General features: G+C 42.3%; 1 protein-coding gene across 1 annotated transcript in view; it reads left to right on the forward strand.

The window, feature by feature from the left end:
* The window catches only part of POC1A (POC1 centriolar protein A), a 62,720-nt gene extending 38,886 nt beyond the window's left edge, over window positions 1–23,834 (forward strand). Inside the window, exons 10-11 of the mRNA XM_035894670.1 lie at window positions 11,631–11,771; window positions 23,581–23,834. Of these exons, the coding sequence (XP_035750563.1) occupies window positions 11,631–11,771; window positions 23,581–23,679 (240 nt within the window). The 3' untranslated portion in view covers window positions 23,680–23,834. The remainder of the gene's footprint in view (window positions 1–11,630; window positions 11,772–23,580) is intronic.
* The last annotated feature ends 2,007 nt before the right edge of the window (window positions 23,835–25,841 follow it).

Genomic DNA, 25,841 nt, shown 5'->3' on the forward strand with positions numbered 1-25,841 from the left:
GTGTAGGCCTGTGTCTTAATCCTAAAAGCATTTGTGTTTGCTTTGATCTAGAATCTAAGGGGTAAGAGTAAATGCATGCTTTAAGCTGCAATATTGAGTGGCAAGGACCTAAAGGAAAGTCAGAATAAAAGGTATAGATTTTGCTTGTGGCTTCATAAATATGGGCTCTTATGCTTGTCCTGAAGTCAGTAACTGTAAGCATAAGAGTCTATCTCTATGAAGATTTGTGTAGGATCAGATCAAAGGACAGGTTCATGGATCTGATATGTTGTGAAAACATTCATCATATAATTTGTTCTCTCCAGAGAGGGCAGATAATGTGTTTTATTTGGGGGTTTGGTGGTGGTGTTTTCCAAATAGAAGGGAAGCTTTGTACATGTGGTTACAGCTGAGGTGAGTATATAAGAACACTTGTTGCATTATGTGACAGATTTGCTGCTATTGTTGATTAAGTCAAAGAATAATATGTACGGTCAAGTGTTATGAGCAAATGCTGAACAGTTGATGTCACATGGACAGTTAGAAAGTGCTTGGGTGTTTATCTAAACTTGTACACTGAAAATTGTGACTAAAAACATTGTGTGGATGTGCAGACAGACTCAAAAGCTGGTAGTCCCCTGGTAGGGCAGTTTGGGAGACATGGGCAGAGGTGCAGAGTTGGCCTCTTGTCAGTTTCTTGCCAAGAAGTCTTTCTGCTCTTTTGAAATTCAAGAGCACAAATGTTTTAAATATCTTTAGCTCCTTTGAAGTTAAATGGTACTCAGTTGTGGAGCTACCAAATTTGAAAGCTAATGGCATAGCAGACTTCACAAAGTAAAGCTTGGGAAGAGCAGCGCTTCAGCAGAAGGGAATTTTAAACAAGTAGTCCGTGACCTTTCAAATATGTATTTTGGTTAAGACAGGCATTTAGGCTTCTTTCTACACTTCTGGGTTTAAAATTTTCTTCAGACATTGGACTATGCTTATTTCTTCAATGGCAATTTTTCCAGAATAGGCCTGTTGAATAGGGTTGGAGACTAATTCCAGAAAATGTGATCTGATCATAAAGTTGTCTGAGGCCTATAGCTGAATGTCCAAAGCTGGCTCCACCTCTCTCCTTTGCTGGTTCTGTTTTGTGTTTGACCTTGGGTGCCTCCTGTGCTCAGCCCGTGGTCTCAGTGCTGACTGCAGCGGTTCATTCTGTCAGCCACTCATTCCTTGTGTAAATAAATTCCTCCTGAGTTACTCAAAGGCCAGATGTGCCTTTTCTTTTTTTGACCTCTTGGCTTCCAAATTGGTAACTATAATTTTGGCATCCGTTAATGCTTATGAATACTTTTGTACATTTTTCCTTTTCCTTGCTGTGAAATCCCCTCCCGGGAAGCAGTTTCATTGCAGAGAGCTGCAACTCTTCACAATTGGATGTGAATGTGTGTTGTCATTTGTACCTCCTCCACCCCCTTCTATTTATTTATTTTTAAGCGTTGTAAGGGAGGAATCCTGTATTCAACAGCAGGGGATCCAACCTTCAGCCTCCAGGATAAACGTGGACTGCAAAATGGTTATTTTTCCTGATCTGCTTGTCATCTTGTTTTTCTGAGGATGCTTTCCCACTCCAGAAAGCTTTAGTATGGTACACGATTGTCTTCCTTTTGGAATAGGTAGGTGGATTATTTACTTGAAAGAACAGCAGTATGATGAGTGCTCAAGATGTCTCCACTGTTCTCTACCCTGCGTGGCTGTCTGAGCAGAAGCTTCATAGGGATGGGCAGGATTCTTACTATGACTGATCACAGGATGCTCAGGAGCTCTTCCCCCCATCCTTCACAAGCAGTTCGGTTGCAGATGGTTACTCATAGCTGCCTAACCTTCTCTCTCCTTTCATTGAAGGAAGCCCACTCATGTAAGTCTATTGCAACATGTGACCTTGGTTTTTTGTGGTTTTTTTTTTTGTAAGTAGACAGAGGCGCAACAGGAATGAGAGGAAGAGGCTTCTTTCCTCTCCCTCCTTTGTGGTATGGACAAAGCTGGGTCTCTACCTTGGCCTTTTCCTGAAGAGTCTGTGCTTTTAAACCTTGTGAGAGCCAGAAGGATGTGATTTTCTTCGCTCATGTCCTTCTTTTAGCAAGAGCAACTAGTAGTTCTTTCTGTACAAGAAGTGTGCTCCTGTGGTGGCTTCCACTCATCTTACTGGAAACCAGAGATTTGTAGCAGGATGAACTCTAGCCCCAAGAGGCACCAGACCCTTAGTTGACTAAGGGAGCTGTCATGGTGAGCAAGCCTGGCTACTTGAGAATGTTTGCTTGATCTCTTCCTGCCTGGTTCAGCATCCTCAGACTTTGGGAAAATAATCATTCTTCCCTTTGTAGGAACTATGGCTAATGTGGGCCAGAAAGAGCACACTACCTATTCATTTATAAACACACGTTCTTGTTAACAAAAGACATAGGAACTTGGTCTTATGTTGTGTGTTTACCAGCCTATCAACACCTTCACCCTGGTGTACAGATAACCCGGTTCCAGCCCAGATCATCAGGCGGGAAGGCATCAGTGTTGCATCATCTGCTTTGTGGGTAGCCTCTGAGGGAGGAACCCCTCGGTTTTGTCATTGAAAAGGCTGGATCCAGCTGAGCTCTAGAGTCCAGCTTTTATATAATGAAGTCTAGCAACAGTACCAGGTTTCTTCATATCAGGAAGCCTGAGTTTATCTGAGCAGAACCGGGTAGCTATATCAGTTGACTGTGCTCTTTGTGGAGCCTCACTGCAGATCTCACTAGTTTCCTGCATCTTAATTTAACTGTGAGGCTGCATCAGAGCAAAATAAATGGTTATCTCTCACTCCCCTAAATGAGTGTCTTACCTCGCAAACAGCAGAGCTTCTTTCCGGAAGATATTCCAGAAAGCCTCTGTTAATGGCTAGCCCTCTAATGTTCTATTTCAACTTTTTTTGTTGTTGCTGTGTGAAACTGAATTTTTCACAAGCTAGTTGTCTTTGTCCTTATGTTGTTGCTCTTTCCCCTGAAACTTTTTGGTTTGCTTTTCTCTTGATCTCGTCAATATAAGGAGAGAAGGGTGTGCATGGCAAACAAATGAAAACTTATGTCTGCTCTGTTTTTGTGCGTTTAAGTTTTTATTTACACATTGTTGCAGGCTGTTTATCAGTTTTCATATCTTGTCTTGATGAGGGACTTGAGAGAGGGGGAAAGGCAGGGTATAGGCACCCTCCACTTGGCTTTCCAAGAGGTCTGAATAACTGGAACAGCTCTGCCTGTTGGTGGATGGGAGCAGCCATGCTGCTACAGCTGTTTTCCCTTGTGTTCTGGTTTGACAAGATTTTTTTCAGAAAAAAGAGGATCAGCTTTTAATTTCTGTCATCTTACACGAATAGATTTGTTCTTTAAGGCTCTGGAACAATAAGGCAAGTCATGACAAGCCATTATTGGTCAGAAAAAAAATTGCCTTTTAAGTTCAGCATCTCAGGCTAATTAATGTAAATTCACCCACTTAGGTTGCTGCTGTATGTGGCTTGTTTTAATGCTTGAGTCATAACTCAGAGAAGAGACAGAGGCAAGGTTTGTATTTTTTCCAAGCTGCTATTCTGTGTCAGCTTTGAGATGGATGAAGATGGTTCAAGCTTTATAAGTTTAAGATCTCAGACTTTTCTGCTAAAACCAAAACTTCAAGCATGAGTAGTAACATGCCATGCTATAGTATGTGTGTGTGTGCATATATTTATGTGTATATATACATTACATGCATTATTTATACGTAAGTAACATACATGAGTGTGCACATTATATATATATTTTGCATAGCATATACATGTTTCGTTAGAAAGAGGCAAATGATTCTGATGAAGAAAATGAGCTGGAAGCTGTTCATACTTCAGGAGATTGCTGTGTGTGTTTTGCTTCTTGCCTTGGAGACTGTTGCTTTTAGTGTAAAAACCTGTAGCTGGATAACCCAAAGTTGAGGATAAACACTTTGTTTTAGTGTTTGGCTGCTTTTTTCTTGGGAGCTTTTCCCAGGAGCAATCTTAAATGGGGCCAGGGAACTGTAGTTCAATTCTTGGTGAAATTTCTTACCAATGGTTCTCACTTACCTCTTTGTTCCTGTGCTGGCTTGTTTCCAGACAAACCTGTTCCTTTGAGACTTTTCGTGCTGCTGTTCTCCAGGAGCAGTGTTAGGACAGCCAGTTGAGCATCACTTGTACTACAAAGCTTAATAATTCCCTCCTGTGTTCTGGAAGACCCCTTCATATTCCCTAAGAAAATACTAGGACTGATGGGAGGGGAGAATTGGTTAAGGAAGGTAAAATGCCTATGAAAAGTAGGAAAAGATAAATCTAAAATGTTGAAGGTTACCCTTAGCTTTTCCCTCTCAGTAAATCCAGAGCTGCTTTATTTTTTAAACAGCTGGTAGTCATTAAGTTTCACCTGTCCATGCCCTCTTTCACTGGGCTTTCAATATCTGGCATCACTGTTCCCCACTTTCACTTGTCACAGAAATGCCATTTGTGCTTTTGGAAATGTAATACGTGCAAAACTTCCCCTTCTTCAATGTTTGTAGAGGGTGCTTTAGCTATTTAAAATGTAATTCAGATTGGAAAGGAGCTGACTATTGAAAATGAATTCACAGCCTTACTAAGGGAAGATGCTAAAATAATAGGAACTAATGTAGTATTGCATTAATTACTAGTCATTTGGAAACCCTAGCTTTATTAGAGGTGCATTCCTTTGGTTTTGTGTTGTGGCGATGCCCTTTGCCAGAGCTTATCAGGAACTGTGATTTCTATTCGTTCCAGTGACAGATACACTCATCCTTGGAAATAGGTGCAGGGATCTACTTTCCTTCAACTTTTTTGTATAAAACAAAGATCACACAGCACAAAACCCCATGAGCCTGATTTCAGCTGATGCCATGGTACATATAGTGGTGTTCAGTGGAAACCAACTGAAAAGCATGGGCAGCATGTAGCTCGGATGCTTTTAGCAGTCTGCATAGATGCTTGTTACCTGAAGTTACCTTGAAAACCATGATACTAATGTCTGTCTTGGTTTAAAAGTGATTTATAGGGTGTAGAGGTAAGTTAAGCAGACCAGCAGACGGTGAACTAGAAGAGCAAGGTCACTGAAACACAGGAGGGGAACAGCTCTTCCCTTTTGGCAGGCAGGAGAAGGCTGAGGACCTGCTCTTGGCTGGAGACTGCCATGCACCATCACTTGTGGAGACAGGATCCTAGTATGTCTGTAAGCAAATGCAAATTCAGTCTCAAGTGCAGTTTTCTATGTATGGATAGGCTGGTTTCATGCATGTTTGAGTTCTGTAGCTGGCCATTAGTTGTTACCCCTGTTTGTTTCCTTCCTGGTAGCTTGGTTGGCAGAGCTGGATGGTATGATGCTGCTGCACTTAAATTACACAAACCTTACTCTATCTGCCTGCTTCTGCCAGTGGTTCACTTAGGCTTTAGCACAACAGTGCCTGGGGGTTTAAAGGGGTTTGAGATGTACCTGTTAACTCTATTTCTTTCTGGGATTATCACAGACTTAACACTTACTGGCCTATGGCAAAGCATGGACATTACTGTAGAGGTGCCAAGTTTTAATGTTTTAACTTGGTATTTTCAGTAGCACCAACAGGGAGAAGAGTTCTGTCTAAATAATTTCTGGCCTCTTGCTTATCTAACCCACCTTACTTTTTGGTATGAAGCAAAAATGCAAAGAAAAATGAAAGGGAAGTAAGGAAGGTTCTTTTCACCTCCCTTCTCTGTTTCTTCCCTTCTGTTACCACAGCTTGAATCCTGAAATAAGAGGTGAGCAGGGATGAATGATCCTATGAAATGTTTCACAAAACTAATTAAACTTGTATTCTAATTTTAGTTGTTACCCTATGCTGGTCTGGACAGTAGATGTGGAGTAATGCAAGTCTTTGAAGATTGTGACTGCTTCAGAAATTTCAGTGCTGCCTTGAAGAGGGGATGCTTTTCCAGTCTAGAGAAATGTGCTTGTGCTTGGAGAGCTGTGCTCACTCAATGATATTTTGTACATAGCAGGGAGAAATGAGCTTACCTCTCAGTTTTTGAGTCCTCCAATCTAGCATGGTGTACGCTGTCTGACCTTCCTGTGGAATTTACCTTGAAGCTAATATGCTTCCACTGGATGTCACTGTTGCTCTCTGGGAACACATTTAAAATATTACATTACCTGTGGTGAAAATGACTTCTCGAAATAGAAGACTTTTAATAGTATTTTTCTCTCACTTGGATTAGTGGAATTGGGGTCTGAATAAACAGTGTACACCACCTTTGGGAGTTTTCTGCTCCTCTGTTGTTTCTAGGGGAATTTTTTTCAGCTAACATAATGATTTTAATTGCACTTAGTGAATTTTAATACAGTGGATGTATGTGTTGCTTAAAGGAAATGCCATCTTTCTAGATACTTGAAAATTAGTTCTTGATAACATCATATTCTCTTTAAAAAACAAACCACCCCAAACCAGTAGATACACTGGAAATTGATTTAAAGGGACCTAATGATAGAGCTGAACCCTTGCACCACTCAGTTCCTCCCTTCCAGTGGAAAGGGTTGAAGAGAAGGGAAAACAAATATTTTCTCTGGACTGAATTATAAGAATCCTACTTCTTATTAGTAGGTCTAAAATTCGGGTACGTAGTTATCCTGTCAATACATCTTCTAAATATCACCATTTAGAAAATAAAATGGCATTTTTTAGTTGTCCATTGCAGTTTTACTATAGATGCACACGTGCTGTGTAGTTAATATTTGCCCCCCATCCCCTGATCGGTCCTATAATAGCTAGCCAGACTGCTGGTTAGGCAGAAGAATTTTCATAAGAGGCTCAGTAAGAGACCTCTGGAATGAAGGCTGATTAATTTTCCCCTTCCCCCAAGTAGTTGCACTGTGCTGTCTTTAAGTGGTTGCTATAAATAAATCACTTCTGTTTTCCCTTTGTCACTGAGAGCTGTATTGTATTCTGAAACTGCTCATCTATTCTTCCTTTAATGTTCAGCTGCTTCTCGCTATACTCCCAGTGCCTAATAAGCAGATGTTGTAGTAAGATATTTAATGGCAGATACATTTTTTTTTTTCTTTTTCGGTTGTGCAAATAAATGGTACATTTGAACTCTGACTAAAATAGATTAAGCCTCTGCAGCAGGGTCACTGTTTCTGCTGCCTGTCCCCAGGACTCAGCCGGCATTTCACCTCGCAGGTGAGTCAGATGGGAGCAAGGTGTCTCTCTGTAATAGTGATGCTCATCAGTAATGAGACTGTCACGAAGCCAATGCATATTTCAGGGCTCCTTCTATATTTTTGCAAGGTTTTTTTAAAGCTTCTCAGAATTTAATCACTAGTGGCTGGCTCACCACATGATGCAGAGAAGGGTGGCTGTAGTTTGGTCTGTGAGGGTTTTTTGTTCATTCTTATGGAGAATAGCAGGGATGATTTAAAAATCCTCTCTTACAAAATTTGAAAAAGTTTTAATCTGGGGGCAGTTCAGTTCTCTCTCACATGGGTGGACATTTCCTTAGAAAAGTACTGGCCATTAAGGTAGGGATAACTACAAGTTGTAGTTTAGCCGTTTAAGGGAAAGTTTCCAAACATTTCCCTTTTTTGCTAAAATGTAAAGGGCAAAGCTTCCTCTCAAGAGCCCCACAGTAATGCTTACGGCTGTCACATTTGGAAGCTGTGCTAACAATTCAGTAGAGGCAGCCTTATTGCCTTTATAATGCGATTATAAAGGTGTTAATACCGTGTCACTGCTGTATTTGAACTATGACAGAAGTTCATGTTGGTGCTTATGGCAGACAACCTGTCCCTCTGAGCACTACAGTCTCTTTCCAATTTGTTAATGAAGAAGAATGTGTTGGAGCTTATCAAAATGTTTAGCAGCTTTCTAAAATTAATGTCAAACAAAATTCTGGGTGTCCATTTGGATTTAGCATACTTGCCCTGTGAAGTCCTAGTTGTGTTTTCTTATCAGGCAAAGCTTTCCCTGACTGTGTGTAAAAACAAAAAAACCCCCAAACAAACAAAAAAAAAACCCTCTTTGGCATGAAAATCCAAAAGGATTAAAAAACCCCCTCTGTCTTTCTCCTTGCTGGCATGATAGGTTTTCACAAGGCTTCTGTTAGCTGGTAGCAGAGGGACATGCTTTGGGTAGTGTCAATACAAATATACCTACTTGGGCTTCTCAGCCTCTTCAAAAAAAAAAAAGTGAGTTGAAGTTAGTCTAGTGAATGCTATCCAGATGGATGCCAGTGCTCTGCTCTAACCTGTGAGGGGAGTGATCTGCCTGTGAGATGCAGCAGCGTGCGTGTCCACCTTGGCTGGGTTGGCCATCAGCTGATCCTTTGCTGTTGTCCTTCTGCTGTTCTGTACATCATGGGCTGCACTTACAGCCTGCGGTATTTCCCTGTGCGGCTGGCTGACAGCTTGCAGGCATTTTCAGTGAGCTCCACCTTGTGCTGGACATGCCCATGTTGGGCAAATCCAGGCTTAACCTTTGTTTTAAATGCTGTACGCAGGGTCCCTCTTCGAGAACCCTACTTAGATGGGTCCCAGACTTCAGATTGCAGCTTGATGCCATCAGAACAGGTGGGATGAGTAAGAAGCTAGAGCAAACTGAGTTCAGCTTCTCTGCCTGACTGTTTGTGGGCAGTGACTCAAAGGAGGTGTGGTTGTTGGATACTTGCTTTTTTCACCTGCTGTGGCAGGGTAGGCAAGGTAGGATGTGCTTGTTCCTAGAACTGAATATTCAAAGACCTTGGTCAGTTGAGAGCCTCCCTTTTGGAAGTTAGTCTATATGACACATTGACGTAGTTTTTTGTTTACTGGATTAATGTGTCCCTAGTCTAGGTAGATGAATTAACTCAGAAATTCATTGCTGAAGGCATGAGCTACAAGTTATCTTCTCAATGATGATGGGCTGTAAGCAACCTTTCAAGTAGCTGTGGTTGAAATGGGGCAGTATGCCATGTTGTCATACTTCTATTTTTAAATGTAGATATACCTCTGTTCCTGGGAGTATTGCCACCGTTCAGAGTGCCTTCAGGAGCCCACACAGGCTTTGTGGACGTGGCTCACTTGGCTTTTTGCAGGGGTGGTATGTAGCCTGTGAGCTGATCAGCAGAACATAACATCTGTGACAAACTGCTGCTGCTGCCTCTGGCTTCAATTTGCCATGATGAGGGACAACCTGACCCCTAAAGCATCAGGTGTGGGAACATCTATGCAATATTGCCCTTGCAAGTATGCCACTCTTAAACTTTGTGAACTGTAGCAAAGAGAATATCAGCTCTTGAGTTCAACCCAGAAGCTTTTTATGAAAAGCTGTCTGACATATGCTATAAAGATAGAGAGAGAAAATATGTTGGTACAGTCATTTTTCTGCTTCTGTGAGTCAGCTTGTTCTAATGGGTTTTGAAGTGGATAGCTCATCATCATTTGGGGTTTTTAAGTGCAGGTTGTATGCAGTGTTAGCTCACTCAAATTTCTGCTGTGCCATGATTGACTGCCCTAAAGTTACATCATCAAAATATGATAGTCAGCCTTAAAATAACAAGAAAACATGCTTTTTAATGTTAATTAACCATTGAAAAGCAGTGGTTTGGTTTTCTTGTTTTTACTTTTAAATTTACACAGCAAATAGCAGCTTTGTAAGACTGGCTTTATCTCATCTCTGCAAGAGCATATTGTAGTTGATTAAATCAATGCATTGGTGAGCAACATGTGGCTCTTGGGCTACCTGCTGCACAGGAGTAGTTGGAGTGTGGCTCCCATGCTGGGGCTGTGCAGTGTGACCCGGAGCGTGGGCTGTGTTGGCCTCGAGCCTGTAGATAATCCAAATTATCCAAGCAAGTGGGAGGAAGCAAATTAGCAGAGGCTGGCATGGCTGGTACCACCTGATACCCAGCTGCATCCCAAGCCTGTGGTGTAGCAGGGTGATCCCCATAGAGCAGTTGTTATATGTATCCTTTAAACCTTTCCCTTCCTTTCCTGCTCCTTATGCAAAACTGGTCTTGTCATGCTTGGCTGTATGAGGATAGTCCTTACTAGCAGTTAGTGGACAGCAGCAAGCCATTCTCCTGTCAAAGCTTACTGTTGCTGTGGCCTCTTTTCTCTCCTCCCCCCAGCCTAATCTCCAGCTTCCCTGTGTAGTCGGGCTTCTGTTGTTTGCGCTGCTTGTTTTGCCTAAACTGTTGGGCTGGACCTCAGCCTTGGGAGCCTTTCTGTGGCCTAAATCAGTGACTCCCAGCAGCACAAGCTTTTTTTATATCTTTATTTTTTAAATATATGTATTTTTTGTATGTATACACATATATGTGAGTATATATATATCTTTAAACCCAAACCTGTTTAGTGTATTATAAAGTTATGTGAGCTGGTCTAAGGCCTTGTTGCAGCTTAGTTGCATGTCTACATACACCTTGGCATCAAATAGAGAGATGAGCAGGTAAATCAGTACAGTGCTGATGAGACATGCATTCATAGTAATGCATATAAGAGAGGAGGTGGAAGCAACTCTTAATTTCTTGCTTAGAAAAAGTACATGCAGGAGAGCTCGGAGACCATATTTCAATCTGTCAGAGTTCCTTGCTGCTTTGTTGATTTGCAAACTTCAGTCATTTATGTGAGTAATAAGTGGATGGAGCTGTACTAGGCATTGGGCCATGGAGAACTACATTTTGAGTGCTGTGATATCTTGGCTTTTAGATTCAAATCTTGTCTGTTAGTGTAAATTGAGAAAGTTAAGTCTGCAATTGCTTAATCAGTTGGCTACCTTGTTTAGTTAGATAAACTTCTCTGAACTTCTGCTGGTGGAAATGTAGATAAATAATGCAAATAGTGTTTGTTCTAGAAGAAAGATACCATTTTGAAAGAGAAGGGAAGAAGAGTAAGTTCTCTAGTAAAGGCCTATTTGTGCTTTTAAAACTTAATTTATTCTGAATGAAATATTCAAGCTTGCATAACTAAAACGGTTGAAATTGAAACTTCAAAGTAAACTTGTTCTTAACCTCACTGAGGAAGGAAAACCAGTTCAAGATATAAACAAAATTAAAATTACTAAATCAAAACTGTTTTAATGCATATTGGATCATCTTGCTTTTACTGAATTTAACTACAACTACCAAACATGGAGAGGCTTTTACTACACTGCTGGAGTGAAATAATTAGACTCCTCTCAGGGTAGCTTGCTTAATTCTTATAATTTGGATGCAGTACTTCCATGTGGCTCCAGTAAGTCTTTGTTTACCTGTACAGTCTACACCTGTGTACCACATGAGAATGCCAAAGCTCTTTGCATGTACAAAACTTGAACCTTGCAGGATTGCTTCAAGATTGTTATCTAAGGTTTGCCTTTCCTGATGAAGGTTTAAAAACAAACAGAAACCCACCATCCCCCACCCTGAAAACAACAAAAAATTCCTCCACCTGGTAAAGACAGAAAAGCCTGCAGCAGCTTTTCCTTTTCCAGCTGTGGCAAGAACAAATAATTCTTCTCTTTTGCCCATTTTTAATAGCATAGATTGTCCCAACATAAACTGTTCTTTACTGTTTACCCTCCATGAAACAGCAATCCTTCTCCAGTTGTTTGCATTGCAATAGCAGGTTGTCTGTTTATTTTTCTAGCAATCAGAAATGGACTGTGGTGTTCATCTTAAGAAAACAAAAACTCAGGATTCTGGTAGGAAGCATGTGCAGCAGGAGGAGGAGACCAGTCTTGCAAATACCTTGGAGCACATTATGGGACAGCTGGATGTTCTGACTCAGGTATGGTTTGCTCTTTGATTTTTGCAATGAAAAAGGTACCTCTGACTGGAAGAATTTGGAATATTTTGCAATAATTTCATAGAATAAAAGTGTGGCTAGTTCAAAACCTTTGCTTTTCAGTGGTTTTCTGATAAATCTGTCTTGAGCTGACAAGCAGATGATCTGTGCCAGTACCCTTGCATCAACTTCCAGCTCAGGCCCTGCTCTTCCCCTAATTTCTTTATGCTGCAGTGTAGCAGAGCGCTACTTGAGCCTGCTCTGGTACCTGGGGTGATACTAGCCAAGGTTTTATCTAAGGTGATGCCTAAAGGAGTGGTTGGCAGTAGGAGTCTGTTTTGGTGAATAAACTTCCCTCCTCCATTATACTGCAGTCTATAGGTAAACTCTTCAGATAGTACTCCTTTCCCCCACCCAACATTCACCTACACAGTCAATTTCTGCAGTATTTTCCTCCCCTCAACAAGTCTGGGCCCTTCTATGCCTCATCCCTGAAACATGCTTTTCACCCACAGCTAGCAAACAGCTAATCCCTTGCTAGAGCATTAACACACAGTTCTTCCCCCGAGTCACTAAGCAATGCCTGAATAGTACTGACAGTTAATGGCGATCATCCACAGCACATGTTTACTTAATAAGAATCTGGGGATAGAGCTGTTTTTTGTTTAACTAAATAGCTGCTTGTTGCTCCTGTGAAGAAATACCATTTCTGATCGTTGTCTGGTACTGAATTTCGTTGTGTGTTTTTGAGGTATGTGAGAAGCAGGGAGAAAGCACGGGATACTAAACGTTGGTGATCTCCTGTAAATGAGACCACAGTCATAGGATGGAAAAATCTGTGTGGGAGGATTTTTCTGTGAGTTTGAGTGTTGTTTCTGAGGAAGAGAAAGCAGGTCTTGAACATACTGATTACTAGTCCAAGTTAGCACTTTGGTCTTGAGAAGAATTACATGCCAAAAAGTATAAGACGATGGGTTGGAGGGCCCATCAGGGGATTGAAGTAGGGCTGATTTTAGGGATTAAAAAACATTCCAGGACTACAGACAGTCCAAAATAGTGTAGGGTGAACACCAAAAGGTATTCAAGTTCATTTGGCAGAAATGCAAGAAAGCATTTTTCCTGTGATCTCTGTAAAATGCTGAACACTGGAGCAGGGGTTGGAAATCCTGTATGACACTGGGCCCTCGTGCTTGTGAGTAAAATGCAACCCAGTGTATACACAAAATTATTTTATTACTGTTTTTGTCTCCCTAGTAAGTTTGGAATGTGATTGTTATCTTTCATTACATAAATCAGATCCACACTTATGATGGATGTGTAATGGCTCCTTTTCAACTTCATAGGTGTTTAGAGGAGGCAAATATTGCAGTAAACAATGTGTGTGGGATTAAACTAGATATAAGCAAAGCAAACATCTCTTGAAGATATTGTGTAACCATAGAAAATTCCAAATGTTGTCTTAAACCTAGCAGAAAGAGAAATTGAGATCAGTGGGGGAGGAATAAATTAGTAGGCTATAGGATAAAATTGGAAATAGGCCTGAAATTATAGTAAAAAACCAAAAAGCTGCCTTGAGTAACTCTGCATTCAGCAACCTTTTACCTTTTTTGTAGCTTTCTTGCTATCCTTGAAGTACTTAATTTCCCATTGGGTTCTCATCTTTGTACTTTGTATTTTGTATTAACACCGTTTTAATGCATTTGTACAAGTAGATGTTCCTGACACAGTGTTGAAATGGTTTCATAATTCTTCATTTTCATGCCAAGGTTTTGATATTTAGCAGTGAAACAAATCAACACCAAACAAACTTAAGCAAATGAGCCTGGAAGAAGTCCTCATTCCTAGAGTAAGGAAGGGGGTTCCTCAAAGAGGAGGGATACAAGCAGGTAGCAAGGCAGAGCTGTGGAAGGTAATTCTGGAGGGTGTCTGCTTGCATAGCTAAACTTTGTTTTTTTCCAACGCTGATGGCCTGTAACAAGAGAAGGGAATGCAGCTCCGGTAAAGCCATTGTTACCCCTCTTTTGTGCAATTAGATGTTGACCAGGAGGAGCCGTGGCATGCTGCTTGCTAGCAGAGATCCAAGTGAAATGGCAACAGTGGCTGATGGAGTTGGGTTGGTTGTCTTTCCTAGTGTTTCTGCCAAAGCACAACTGGGTGCTGCTCCCTGCGTGTAGCAGGTTCAAACCAACGTTGCATGTATTATATGGCAGCTTTGGACCTGCTGGCTTCTTTTCATGAAAGGAGGACACCGCTACTACTTCAAAAATGGAACAAAAAGCTTTCATAAATAACATGTAACAGGGGTCAGTATTTTTCCCTTCTGTATGAGGGTTGAGGATGCTCCTGGTACTCTATTATAAATCAGTGCCTCATAATTCCTGAGTGTTGCTTGTTTAAAGAGACCACTGGTGGCATAACCAGGGCCATACGGTTGAAGGGAAAGGACACAGTCCCCGTGATGTTTCCAGAAACCCTCTATTGATACAGCCATCCCTGGGTTTTTCGGCAATTTATAATTTGTTAGCACCGTGGGAGCTTGGGTATATTTCTCATGCGGTACCTTGAGTTCCTGCGCTCTTTGTTCTTGTAGTTTTCAATGCTATGTTGACACGATGTAATGTACCAGTGGGGGAAACTTTAAGTTGTGATAAACTACTCTGGAAAATTATGCAAATATAAACCTAATTTATTTTCCTAGTATTTTTTCCATAGTTGTTATTTCAAGGTTTATCATGCTAAACCTGGTATCGTGTAAAAGTGGGAAGGAGAGAAAACACTTTCCATTTCTGCTGAAAGAGGTAATAGTAAGACATCAGCTGAAGGCTGTCATCTCTTGCCAGCGCACAGCTTTGTTCTGAGCTGCACACTTGAAGCTGCATTGCCTGTCACCAATTATCAGTACCTTCCCTCTGTTGACAATAGATTTCCAGATAAAGTGGGGTGTCATGTACTTGCAGACAGGGGGATTGTTTTTATTCTGTTAAGAGGTCCTGCCAGACACCAATTGCAAGTAGGAGCGCTGAGGCTGTAGAGGCATTGTGCCCTGTGCAGCAGGATCCACTTGAGCAGACTTGCTCCTTCAGTTAGGCACTTCGGTTCTTATTCGAGAAGGATGGATCAGAAGAAACTAGTGTCTGTTGTATACCATCTAGCAGTAACCGCTATAGCAAATAGATACAGGCCCCTCAGACTTACAAAGCTTCATTTTTATGTTGTTGACTGTACTGTGATTTAATTCTTTAAGGTTTTGGCAGCTTTCTTTAAACTGGTCTCTGATTCAATAAAACCTTCTCTTCCTCCTCACCAGAACTCTGTCAGGACATCCTTTTTTTTTTTTTTTACTTTAGAAAGTGGCCTAACATGACCTCACAGGGTCTTCATATTTTTTTTTTTAAACATTGTGTTTGGCCCATACTTCACATGCAAATAAAGAAACTAATGTTTGACTGCCTTTTTCAGAAGAGTAGCAGACACTTGATAATTCTGCTGCCTTGAAGGATGGAGTGAAGTTGAGAGCCAGACATAAGCCGGTTGTTTCCAGTAGTTTTGGATTACTTAAGGATACCCTGGTACCCCCTTGTAGGAAAGCAGGCAATTCAAATCTGGCAAGGGAATGAGGAAGATGAGTAATGAATGTGTGATATAGATGCTTTTTTCATCCCTTTCCTGCAGCTTTGTATCTTGTCAGTGTCTCAATGCTTAAAAATCCCGTTCTTTGCTTGTGTCTCAGATGTGAAATGGAGGAAAATGCAAGATGTTTGTTTTGTGGGGTTTTTTTGATCAAAGGCTGGATCTCAGTATCTCAGTGCCTATATGAAGAGGTGGGCTGAATATTGAAGTTTAAGCGGAAAACAAGGTGATTTTATCTCTTGGATAACTTCCAGGAACAGTAAGGTGTGTTTGGGCTGAAACAAAAGTAGAACAGATATTAAGATTTCACTTGGTTCAAATGCATTTTCTGCACTTGCAGCTGAACTGCGCCTCTGAAAGATGATAATCTGTGAGTAACCACCTTGGCTGCAGTGGAAAACTTGCATTTGCAACAATCATCTTCAAAGACCAAACACCTGCAGCTACCGTGCTCACTCTGTTAATCTGTAGTGGGCAATGGGCACTGAGGCAAAAGCTGCTGGTTTTATATAGGAAGGAAGGCGTCTGCTCCAGACAAAGAGTTCAGACGAAGAGTTCAGAATCAGGTTAGCATAATTCATAAATAGCTGTGATAATCCACCCACAGGAAACAGCTTTATATACTTTCCCAAACTAATCTTGCATTGAAGCTGACAGAAAACAACACAGCGAAATAGAGAAGACTTGATAAATCTGTAAAATAATCCAAGCCTGAACTGAAGGACAGTCTAGCTCATGTGAGATTAAAGAATTATTTCACTCCAGAAAAGATTGCAGAGGGAGGGAGGAGAATTTTTTAAATTAAATTCTTTAACATAGAAAAAACCTTGGACACAAGTGAGTTGCTTTTTAATTAAAACTGAAAATGTTTGTGTGTGCAATGCTCCTTTTTTTGAAATGTGGTCTCCAGAGCCTGTGTTGGTGAGGAATGAATGTGGCCCCTCTCTTCTGGGAGGTATTGAATGTAGATTAAGCAACCGGTTTAGTAAAATAAATGCTTTTATGACTTCAAGTAGCTACAAGTCAAGAAGAAAGACTTTTTTTGGGGGGTGGGGTGTGGTGGTGTCATAAGTGCTGCTACCTCTGCCTTGTGCAAATGTCTTGACTTCTGTGTCGCTCTCAAGTCCTGAACACCCACTGGCTACAGGCAGACCCAACACATAGGAAAAAAACTGCAAGCTGTTTTTATTCTGAAAGAAATGGTTTGAAATCCAAAACACTAATAAAATAAAGCTCCCATCTGAAAAATCTGTGAAATGCCAGATGAGCTTGGTTTTTAAAATCTTAATTTAAAGGACATTGAGGCTATTTCTCACAAGTCAAAACCATCTCTTGGAAATGCAGTAGCTTTGATCTCTCACTCAAAACAAATGAAGTATCCTGGTTGTTGCCAGTCCCCTGTATAATGTCATCAGAGTACTTCTGTCTGAAATTCGCTCCAAAATGTGCCTGCTACAAAATCTTGAAGTCTCAATGCAAATACATTTTTCTTCTTTCTAAGACTGTCTAAATTAAATGCACTTCTAGGGATATTGCTATTGTAGCAGGACACTGTCTAAAGGCTGGCTTCTTAAAAGTGCTGATCATCTCTGTGGAGGTCCACAGGACCCTTGCCTTCTGTTACCCTTCAATAGGGTGGAATACTAAACACCTCCCACAATTTGTTAATATTCACAAGCAGACCTTGAAGATTAATATAAATTATTATTCAGCTGTTGGATACCAGTGGCTAGGTTAATTTAGCTGAGTGATTTGCATCCTTTCAGAGGTAGATTGGGCAACAGGGGAAGGATATGGGAAGTCTTTGAAATCTTTGTGGTTGAGGAGACCTCTAGTCATTTGGGGTTCTAACCTCTGTATTGTGTGCAGTTGCTCTCATGGTACGTGCTTGGATATTTTGTTGTAGCTGCTCATAACTTGCTGTGCAGGTCTAGCCCCAGAGGTCTAGGAGCTCTGCACCAAGAAAGCTGCCTGTACCTGTGCGGAAGCATGCAGCCATTCCCTTCTAGAAACTTGCAGGATCTGATGCAAGTGCCATCAGTTTAGCTTTGGCTGCTCAACTGTCAAGACTGAAGCAACAGCAATGCGTGATGAAACAGTTTTTGTAAGAGGGGCTGTAAATGGAAAGGCTCAGTTACAGATGGCTCATGTGCCTTGTGTCCCCACACTGTGTGGAAGAAACTGGCAGAACCTATGGCTCATCTTTGTGGCTAGGATTGATTTAATACAAAGGACATCCTTTTCTGTCCTCCAGGGTCCCTTTGGTCCCTGTGATACAGGTACTGACTGTTCTGCCTGGTCTGGCAAAGTGATGATACTAGAATTTTTGGGTACTCTTGTATGGTTTTCCTACTGTAAGAAGCACAATGAGCACTGTGAGTCCTAACTCGTTGCTGTAGTTTATAGGCCAAAGTTGCTCCTATAATTTAGTTAAAGGGTTGGTTAACTGTGATTCAGGCATATGCAGAAAGTGGAGTGTACTGGGAGGTGAAAGAAGAGATAGCAGCTGATAATCATAGAATGGCTTGTCTTGGAAGGGACCTCAAAGACCATGTAGTTCCAACCCTGCTGCTGTGGGCAGGGACACCTTCCACAGGATCAGGTTGCTTAAAGCCCTATCCAACCTGGCCTTGAACACTTCCAGGGATGCGGCATCCACAATTTCTCTGGGCCTCGCCACCCTCATAGTAATAATAAGGAGGGATTAGCTGAGCAATACTGGTTTCAAATTTTATAACTACCCACTTCCTTCTTGTAGTGCTTTGGGCTGCAATATATAAAAAATTCTTTCCTTTTCAAATATTGAGTAGCATGTGTCTGATTGTTGGCTGAAGAGAGCTGGTGGGTCTATGAGCTCTTGTGCCCTGTACTAGAGAACAGACATCGAGGTTGTTCAGCCACTCGACTTTGTGAGCAGATCTGGAGCTCTACATTGGTATCCTGATGAGGCCGGGTTAGTGCTAGCATTTGCATTTCTGCAGGCATCATCATGTATTCCTAATCCATGTGACCCAACAGTGACACTGGATGAATGTGTAAAAACTGTGTTGAGGAGGCTTGTGGGACTTCCTAACCTACAGCTGGACAGCAGCACTGACTGATACGTTCCTGTCTAGCCACACTCAAGCTAAGTGTTTTGTAGTAACAAATGTAAAAGTTTGTGGAATTTCAAGCATGTTACAAAGTAAACCCAGGAAAATTTGTGAAGCTGCATTAAGGAGAGATTGAGGGGAGGACTGAAGCACTACATGAGCTACCTTCTTCATTCTAAAACAAATCAATAACTATCTGTAAATCAGCCTGGTGTGAAATATTCTATGGAAATAGGCTTTGGGACAATTCACCTTAGAGTTTGCATTCAAAGCAATTGAGATGGTGAGGAGCTACAGAACTTATTTAAAATGTCTCTGGGTAGCAGATCTTGTTTTAATCTGAGCAAATGAGGAGTGATCACTTCTTTAGAAATTATTCAACATTAAAAAAAAAAAAAGAAACAAACCCAAAATAAAACAACAACAAAAAAATCCCCAAACCCTACCATAAGTGTGTATTTGAGGCTCTTACCACTAGAGTCAGGCTAGTCCTGGCATGCAGAGTGCCTTGTGTGCATTCGTTTGCTACATAAAGTGCTAATGACTGTTACACCTTGTTATACTCTCAGATATGAGGCTTACTTTGTCAGTCAGTCTAAACTGTCAACTTTTGCTGAAAATGCTTCAGAGCATACTGTTTTGGGTCCCATCTCAAAACTTGGTTAAGATATAACTTGCACATGAGGAAGGCAGCCTAACTTTCTTTAAGCGTGCTTACTAATAGCAGGGGTCTGGTTTGAGTTTCCCTAGATGCAGTTGCTGAGATCAAAGAGAGACTAAGAGCAAGCCAGGGCAAAACTTAGTATGTGAGGCCATTTCCTCTTGTCCTATTGCTTGTTACCTGGGAGAAGGGCCTGACCCCCACCCTCAGCCCCCTCTTCTCCAGGCTGAACACCCCCAGTTCCCTCAGCTGCTCCCCATCAGCCTTGTGCTCCAGACCTCTCAACCAGCTTAATTGCCCTTGTCTGGACACACTCCAGCACCTCAATGTCCTTCTTGGAGTGAGGGGCCCAAAACTGAACACAGCATTTGAGGTGTGGCCTCAGCAGTGCTGAGTGCAGGGGGGCCAATCACTGCCCTGGTCCTGCTTGTATTGCTGATACAAGCCAGGATACTGTTGGCCCTCTTGGCCACCCGGGCACACTGCTGGCTCATATTCAGGCGACTATTGACCAACACCCCCAGGTCCTTTTCTGCCAGGCAGCTTTCCAGCCATTCTTCCCCAATAGAAGTGCAAGTGCAATACTTTGCCTGTACATAGCCAAGAGCACACATACTTTGCATCACATCCCTTGTAGACTCAGCCAAATTGTTGTTATCAGATCTGAGTAACTGTTGTATCAATACCTGTCTTTTGGGGGGGTCCCACAATGACTGGTCATCAACCGGAGGAGTGTGATGGCACACGCTATAGCAGGGAGCACAACTCTATCAAAGCTGGTGTGAGTAGCATGCTGAGAAACCCGTGTGCTGCTTGCAGGGCAGGAGCTGCACCTTTTTGCTTGCAGGGCAACCATCCCTTAGTAGGATGAGCATAATGGTTAGTCCATCATTCCTGTCCTCTTGCCTGCTTTGCCCCCAGCTCCAGGTTAAGTACTGCTTTGGTTAATGAGCAGCCATCTGTCTAGGGAGAGATATCTCTCCCTGCTACTGCAGGGACTCCCGCTATTGCTCTGGAAGGTTGCTGAGGGCCTGTGCTTGCTCTGGACTCAGCCACTCAGGTTTCCTTCGGCAGCTGTGGAACTGGTTTCTGTTGGCATTCAGTTAGCACCTGTTTTCTCTTATCTGCAGTCCTCAGAAGAGGCAGGACGGATTGCCCCTCCAGGGCCACTGAAAAGCCTCAACCCTGAGGCTAGTGGTTCTTAAACTGTCTTTGCTACTTAATCAGGCAGGGAAACATTTAACATGGACTGAGGAGAAGATGCTGATGAAAGCTGGAACTGTTGTAGGGCTAGGCTTGGAACAGCATCACACATCACTGTTATTTGGGTTATTATATTGAGGGAATAAAAGTGGCATAGAGGAATATCATGGGGGCTTGTCATCGTGTAAGCAAGTGTGATGGCTGAGTGCTTCAGTTTGGGTGTCCTGGGGGAAAGTGGAGCTGAATGTTCCCCAGAACATAGGATGCAACTTTTTTTTTCTCTACATAGTTTCTCATTAATGTTTTCAAAGAGAAGAGCAGGCTTTTTTCTAGGCTAAGTCTATGAAGATGAATGAAGGCAAATGTTGCAGGGAGAGTTAGTAGAAGTGATTTGAGTAAGTTTTCTTTTGTGTGAAAAATTCCATATTCTGCTCTGGTGTCCATAGTAATGCTCAATATATTACCATAATGTCAGAAATACTCCTTAAAAACATAAATAGGTCGATCTTTCTTCTCGTTTAAGCCTAAGCTGTTATTCTTCTGCCAATTTGAGCCCAGACTTTAATAAATGACCCAGCATTTAACTCCCTGGTGCGTAATGGAGACATGTACTGTGCTCCTGACACAACAGGAAGCCCGGATCCTGCCACAGAGAAAGGGCTGGAGTGCAAACCTGGCTCCACTGAATCTGGATAACAGTATTTTCCTCCTTGGCTTAATCGTTGTTGGTTCATTATCTTCTGAAAAGCAATAGCAAAAACCTGTGGCAGTTGAATGGGTGCAGTTGAATTTGCCTACCAACAAGGACTTGCTTTATAAATAGCAACATGGAAATATCGTAAAACTCTGTCAGCTACTAAAAAAGGAACTTTTATGTGTAAGGTACAATACAGCAGTAATAGCAGCTGGGCAGTGTTTGTGCTTTGCCTTACCTTCCTGGGTTGTCAGGTGCCCTGTGTATTTCAGGCATCATATATTCAAGTCTAAATGGACTGTAGTCATCATTTCCTACTTTGGGCTTCCTGGATTTCATTTCTGACTGCTACTTTTCCACTTCTAGTTTCCAAAAAATACTCGCTACAAGCTTTCTGCTTATACTTACATGCAATTTCCATTCCAATAAACATTTTCCTTACAGCTTTTTCACAAATTCAACACTTTCTGAAATCTGCTTTATTTGTGCTTAGTCTCGCGATCCTGCGTGTAGCAGCACTTAACTTGTACCAGCAGGATCATGGTGGCAAGTAAATCATGGGATGCAGGAGCCACAAGTGATCTGGGGCTTTGCTTCTAGCAGGGTAGTGCAACCAGCGTGTGAACTTAGTTGATTATCTTTCTGAAGGAAATTTGATGCAATGTTTTACACACCACCTCCCCCCCTTTTTTAACTGAATCTTGAGTTACTAGTTCTTCTTTTTTAAATGGAAAAGCCGGGATCCCTACTGCTTTTCGTTCTCTGTCTGGTTGCTCGCAGGGTAAGGTCTTTGCTGTAAACCCCTGGTAGACATTCAGCCTGCTGTGTTCTGCCCTGAGCAGCTTTACTCTTGACCTCTGTAAGACAGCCACTAGGCAATAGAGTGGCTGGATACGAAAAAGATGAAGTCCTCTTTCCTTTGAATAGATGGGAGGGCTCCTGCTGGCTCTGGGGCACCTGGACGTTACCTGCTGGCTCCGCAACTTTTCTTCTGGTTCTCTGTGTAGTGCAGTTCTTGTGCCTCAAAGGGGGTGGTAATGGAGGAGGAAAAAACTTAAATTAAGCTAGTGCTGTAGCCCAGGGGAATGTTTAAGCAATGCAGGGTTTTTTCTTTCAGATGAAGCTTTCTACAGTTACAGCAATGCTGTGTTAGGCAGCAGGAGTTAGCACTTCCAGGAGTTAGCTCTTTGGCCTTGTCACAGGTCAGCGGTGCACATGTAGTAGAAATAAACTTTGAACTATGTTTGGGGACAAAAAAAAAGGCTGCATTATGGTAAAGGCCATGATGCACAGCCCTTTCTGACTTTATGGATAGACGATCTTGCAAGATGGCTTTGCCATAGTGCTTGGTGGTGTTTTTACTATGTCTGTTTTCTCTTCCCGCCCCCCGCCATTCGTTTCATTCCCCAAATCGTTTTATGGGAGACTTTTCCTAGTCGCTCGAGTGGCTTTAGCCAAGCTATTTCCTCCCTTTGTGCTTTAGTCTCCCCAGCTGTAAAATGGGGATAATGAGACCTGCTTTCTTTTGTCAGGCACTTAGAGATGTGCTTACGAAATGTGCTATTAAAAGGCTTTCTATGTATAACTTCTATACAAACAGCGGTTGTTCGAGTTTATTTGAATTACTTTATTAAAGTCCAAGGTTCTGAACATCCTTTGTTTTTAACGGAGGATGTTATTTATGCAGTAAAAACACTCAAAATGTGAAGCTATTGATTGTTGCTGATAAGTTTATGGATATTAAAGCATTAAATCATCACTGCCTATTATCAGCCATTCTGGTGTCTTTGGAAGCTGAAGGCAGTTCTGCATAGCTGGGTCGCTTGATTACCTCGGAGTGATCAATGAAAGGTTTTCAGCAGAAGCTTTTATTGCCACGTGGTTAAAGTGTTCTTCCTGTGCATCCTGTACATGATGACTTCAGCTTGAAGAGAAAGATACAACAATCCTTTGTGGGCTAACTGGATTACACAAAAGTATTTAGGCATTATGTTGAGGTAGGTATTGCCACTTTAGGTTTCAATTCCCCTCCATCGCCTGTTGCACTGCCTTATGCTGGGAGGGTTTTCTTGCTTGTCATTGTGCTTGTCCAGCAGGTTTTGCATGTTTTAATTGCAGCAAACCAATGGCATTCAGAGAAGGGAGGAAAGTCAGAAGCAGAGAGGCAAAATCAAAGCTAAAACTGGGCAAAAATGTTCAGGACCTCTGTCTCTTGTTATCAGAAGAGTGTCTGAACATTGAACTTGAAAGGACAGAACTTGTCCATGAAAGGAAATGCAGAGCCCAATTTGAAAGCACAGTGCCGAAACAGGTGCTCAGCATTGGCTGCAGGAGAGCTTCATGCCCGCCAGCCTTCATTGCTCCTCTCTGAGGTCATGTGGGGCTCAGCCCTGCTAAAATGCTGATACTGGAGTTACAGCCCTGAAATACCTCAAAACACTCGTGGATCTAGGGTTGTATTACCCACCAAGAGTACAGTACATAGCTTGTCTTTGTGAGTGGCTCAACGGCAGCTTTCGTTTTGTTTTGCAGACTGTTTCCATCCTGGAGCAGAGGCTGACACTCACTGAAGACAAGCTGAAGGAATGTCTTGAGAATCAGCAGAAAATCATTCAGAACAAAACGAGCTGATTTCCTGAGAGAAGATGGGAGCCAAAGGCATTGGGAGGTTTGAGGTTGTTTGCGTTCCTAACAGACTGTGTGACTTGAACAATTTTGAACACAATCTATTTTTCAGTTGGAATGTACAGTTACTGTATCTGTAAATAAGCTTTGTTACTTTACTAAAATAAAAGGAATATTTTATTCATAAGCATGGATAATGATTGTGATCTCCTGTGTTTTCCAGAGATACAGCAGCCACTGTGTGGTCTGAGTACTAACTAGGAAGGTTGCATCTCTCCTGCCTTTGGTGCTGCTGAGTTAGTTTTAAAACATTTAAGCATCTTGGAGTTGCCAAACATCTGGTGTGGGCTGTACTAGGCTTGTTGCTGCAGTGTCTGCTGGCTATAGGTGACAAGCAAAGAGCACACAGGATATTTTGGGCAGTGGGAGTTTACCTCTGTTCTTGGACCACAGTGAGCAGGTGAGGTCCCAGTGCAGCCAGCGGCTGGAGAGGGGTCTGTCTCACTGAGTCCCAGGTGGTGCCTGGCAAATCTGATAAAGAGCAGTTCAGCCCCTGAATGGTATTTGTGCAGAGGTGATCAAATCCACTGGTGGGATTTAACCTGCTCCCTTGTGCAATGTGTGAAAAATAATTGCTTGAGGCTGGAAGAGACCCTGGCGGGTCAGAGGCAGGGTGGATTCCAAGCGGATTTTGCTTTGTCTTCATCTGCTTCTTAAATTAAAGGCAGGGTAGAGGGAGAGGAAAGGCAACCAAGTAGCAGAACATTTGCTCTGTCGTGGAACTTCCCTCTTCTTGTACTGGACTGCCTTTAATTTTCGGTCATTTTGCAGATGTTTTCACACTTGAACAGCTCATCACTCACACCTATGCTCTCGCCCTGCTTCCCTCATCGTTCCTCCTGACTTTTTCTGGGCTTTAGCAGGTGTTCAATATGTAGCTGCACAAGAATCTGGACTTCTGGGAGATCTTGTTCTCCAACACCTCTTCTGCTAACACACACTGGAGGTCTCCTTTCTTGCAATAAACTATTACCCACATTCCTGGAGAAATGATCTGCGGGAACTCGAGTGCCTCAGGGTTAAAAAAATCCTCCTCACCGCTGCCTGTCTGACCCCTTCAAACAGGGGGGCTGCCTCAGTCCCTGCCCTTGGTGGTCCCTCCTGCCAGCCTCACGTGGCTTCCAAGGCCCCCATCTCCAGATGCGCTGTGGGCATTCTGGATGCTTGCCTGAGGACTGGCTGGCATCCTTATTTCACATGGGGCTTAGCAGATCTTAAGGCCAGCCTGGGTGTTTTTGGTTTTGGGTTTTTGTTTTTTCCCTTTGCACCTGTTTCTGTTGCAGGCTGTGTCTGCTGGTACAGCATCCTGTTAATGCTCCTCATCCCATCTGGTTAAGCTGTCTGCATTCCCCAGCCATCACCAGGATTGTTGGCATTATCACAATATTTCACTCTTTCATTTGCAGGAGGCTGAGAGCTTTCTCATTTCCATGTTTATTGGGTTGATTATAAATCTGAGTTTCTCTCTGCTCTGCCACAGACTGTTTCGTGTTTCCAAGCTCCAACTCTGATAAATCATAATTTTCTCTTAGGTTACACTAATGGAATCCATTCAGTGATATTCTTCCGTGGTCTTGCTATAAGCTTTCAGTGGCTTTCTGCTGAGAGACTGACATAATTTTCATTGAAATAAGCTTATGTTGTGATGCGGGTGGGTGGGGAGGAGGGGACTCAAAGGTGCGCGTGGCCAATTTGCTGCTAGTGGAAGGCTGTCCCTGCCCTGATCTGCTACTGCTGAAGCGATGACAGAAATGAGCTGCAGGAGCCTCATTTATCAACTTGATCCTCAATGTTGTGGACTGGCCTTTGGGGTGGGAGCGTGGAGGGGAGAAGAAAATTTAAGCTATTCCAACATCTATCAGCTTTTAAGCTTTGCTTTAAAAATAGCCTTTGCTTCCTTTTAATGTGTAGTTTCTAATGTCTTAGAGACCACAGAAGCAATTTGTATACAGCATTTTAGGGAGAATGGCAGCACAAATGACTTGGATGCATTCGATAGAGATGCTTTTTCTTTTCAGATGTTCTGAGTGAATCCATTTGAAAGATTTAATCGTGCTTCTAAAGCAGATGAGGTACTCAGGTGCTGAAGGGCAAGCCAGTGGGATGTA

The sequence above is a fragment of the Egretta garzetta genome, unplaced genomic scaffold (genome assembly GCF_000687185.1).
Source record: "Egretta garzetta isolate BGI_Z169 unplaced genomic scaffold, ASM68718v1 scaffold215, whole genome shotgun sequence".
NCBI lineage: Eukaryota > Metazoa > Chordata > Aves > Pelecaniformes > Ardeidae > Egretta > Egretta garzetta.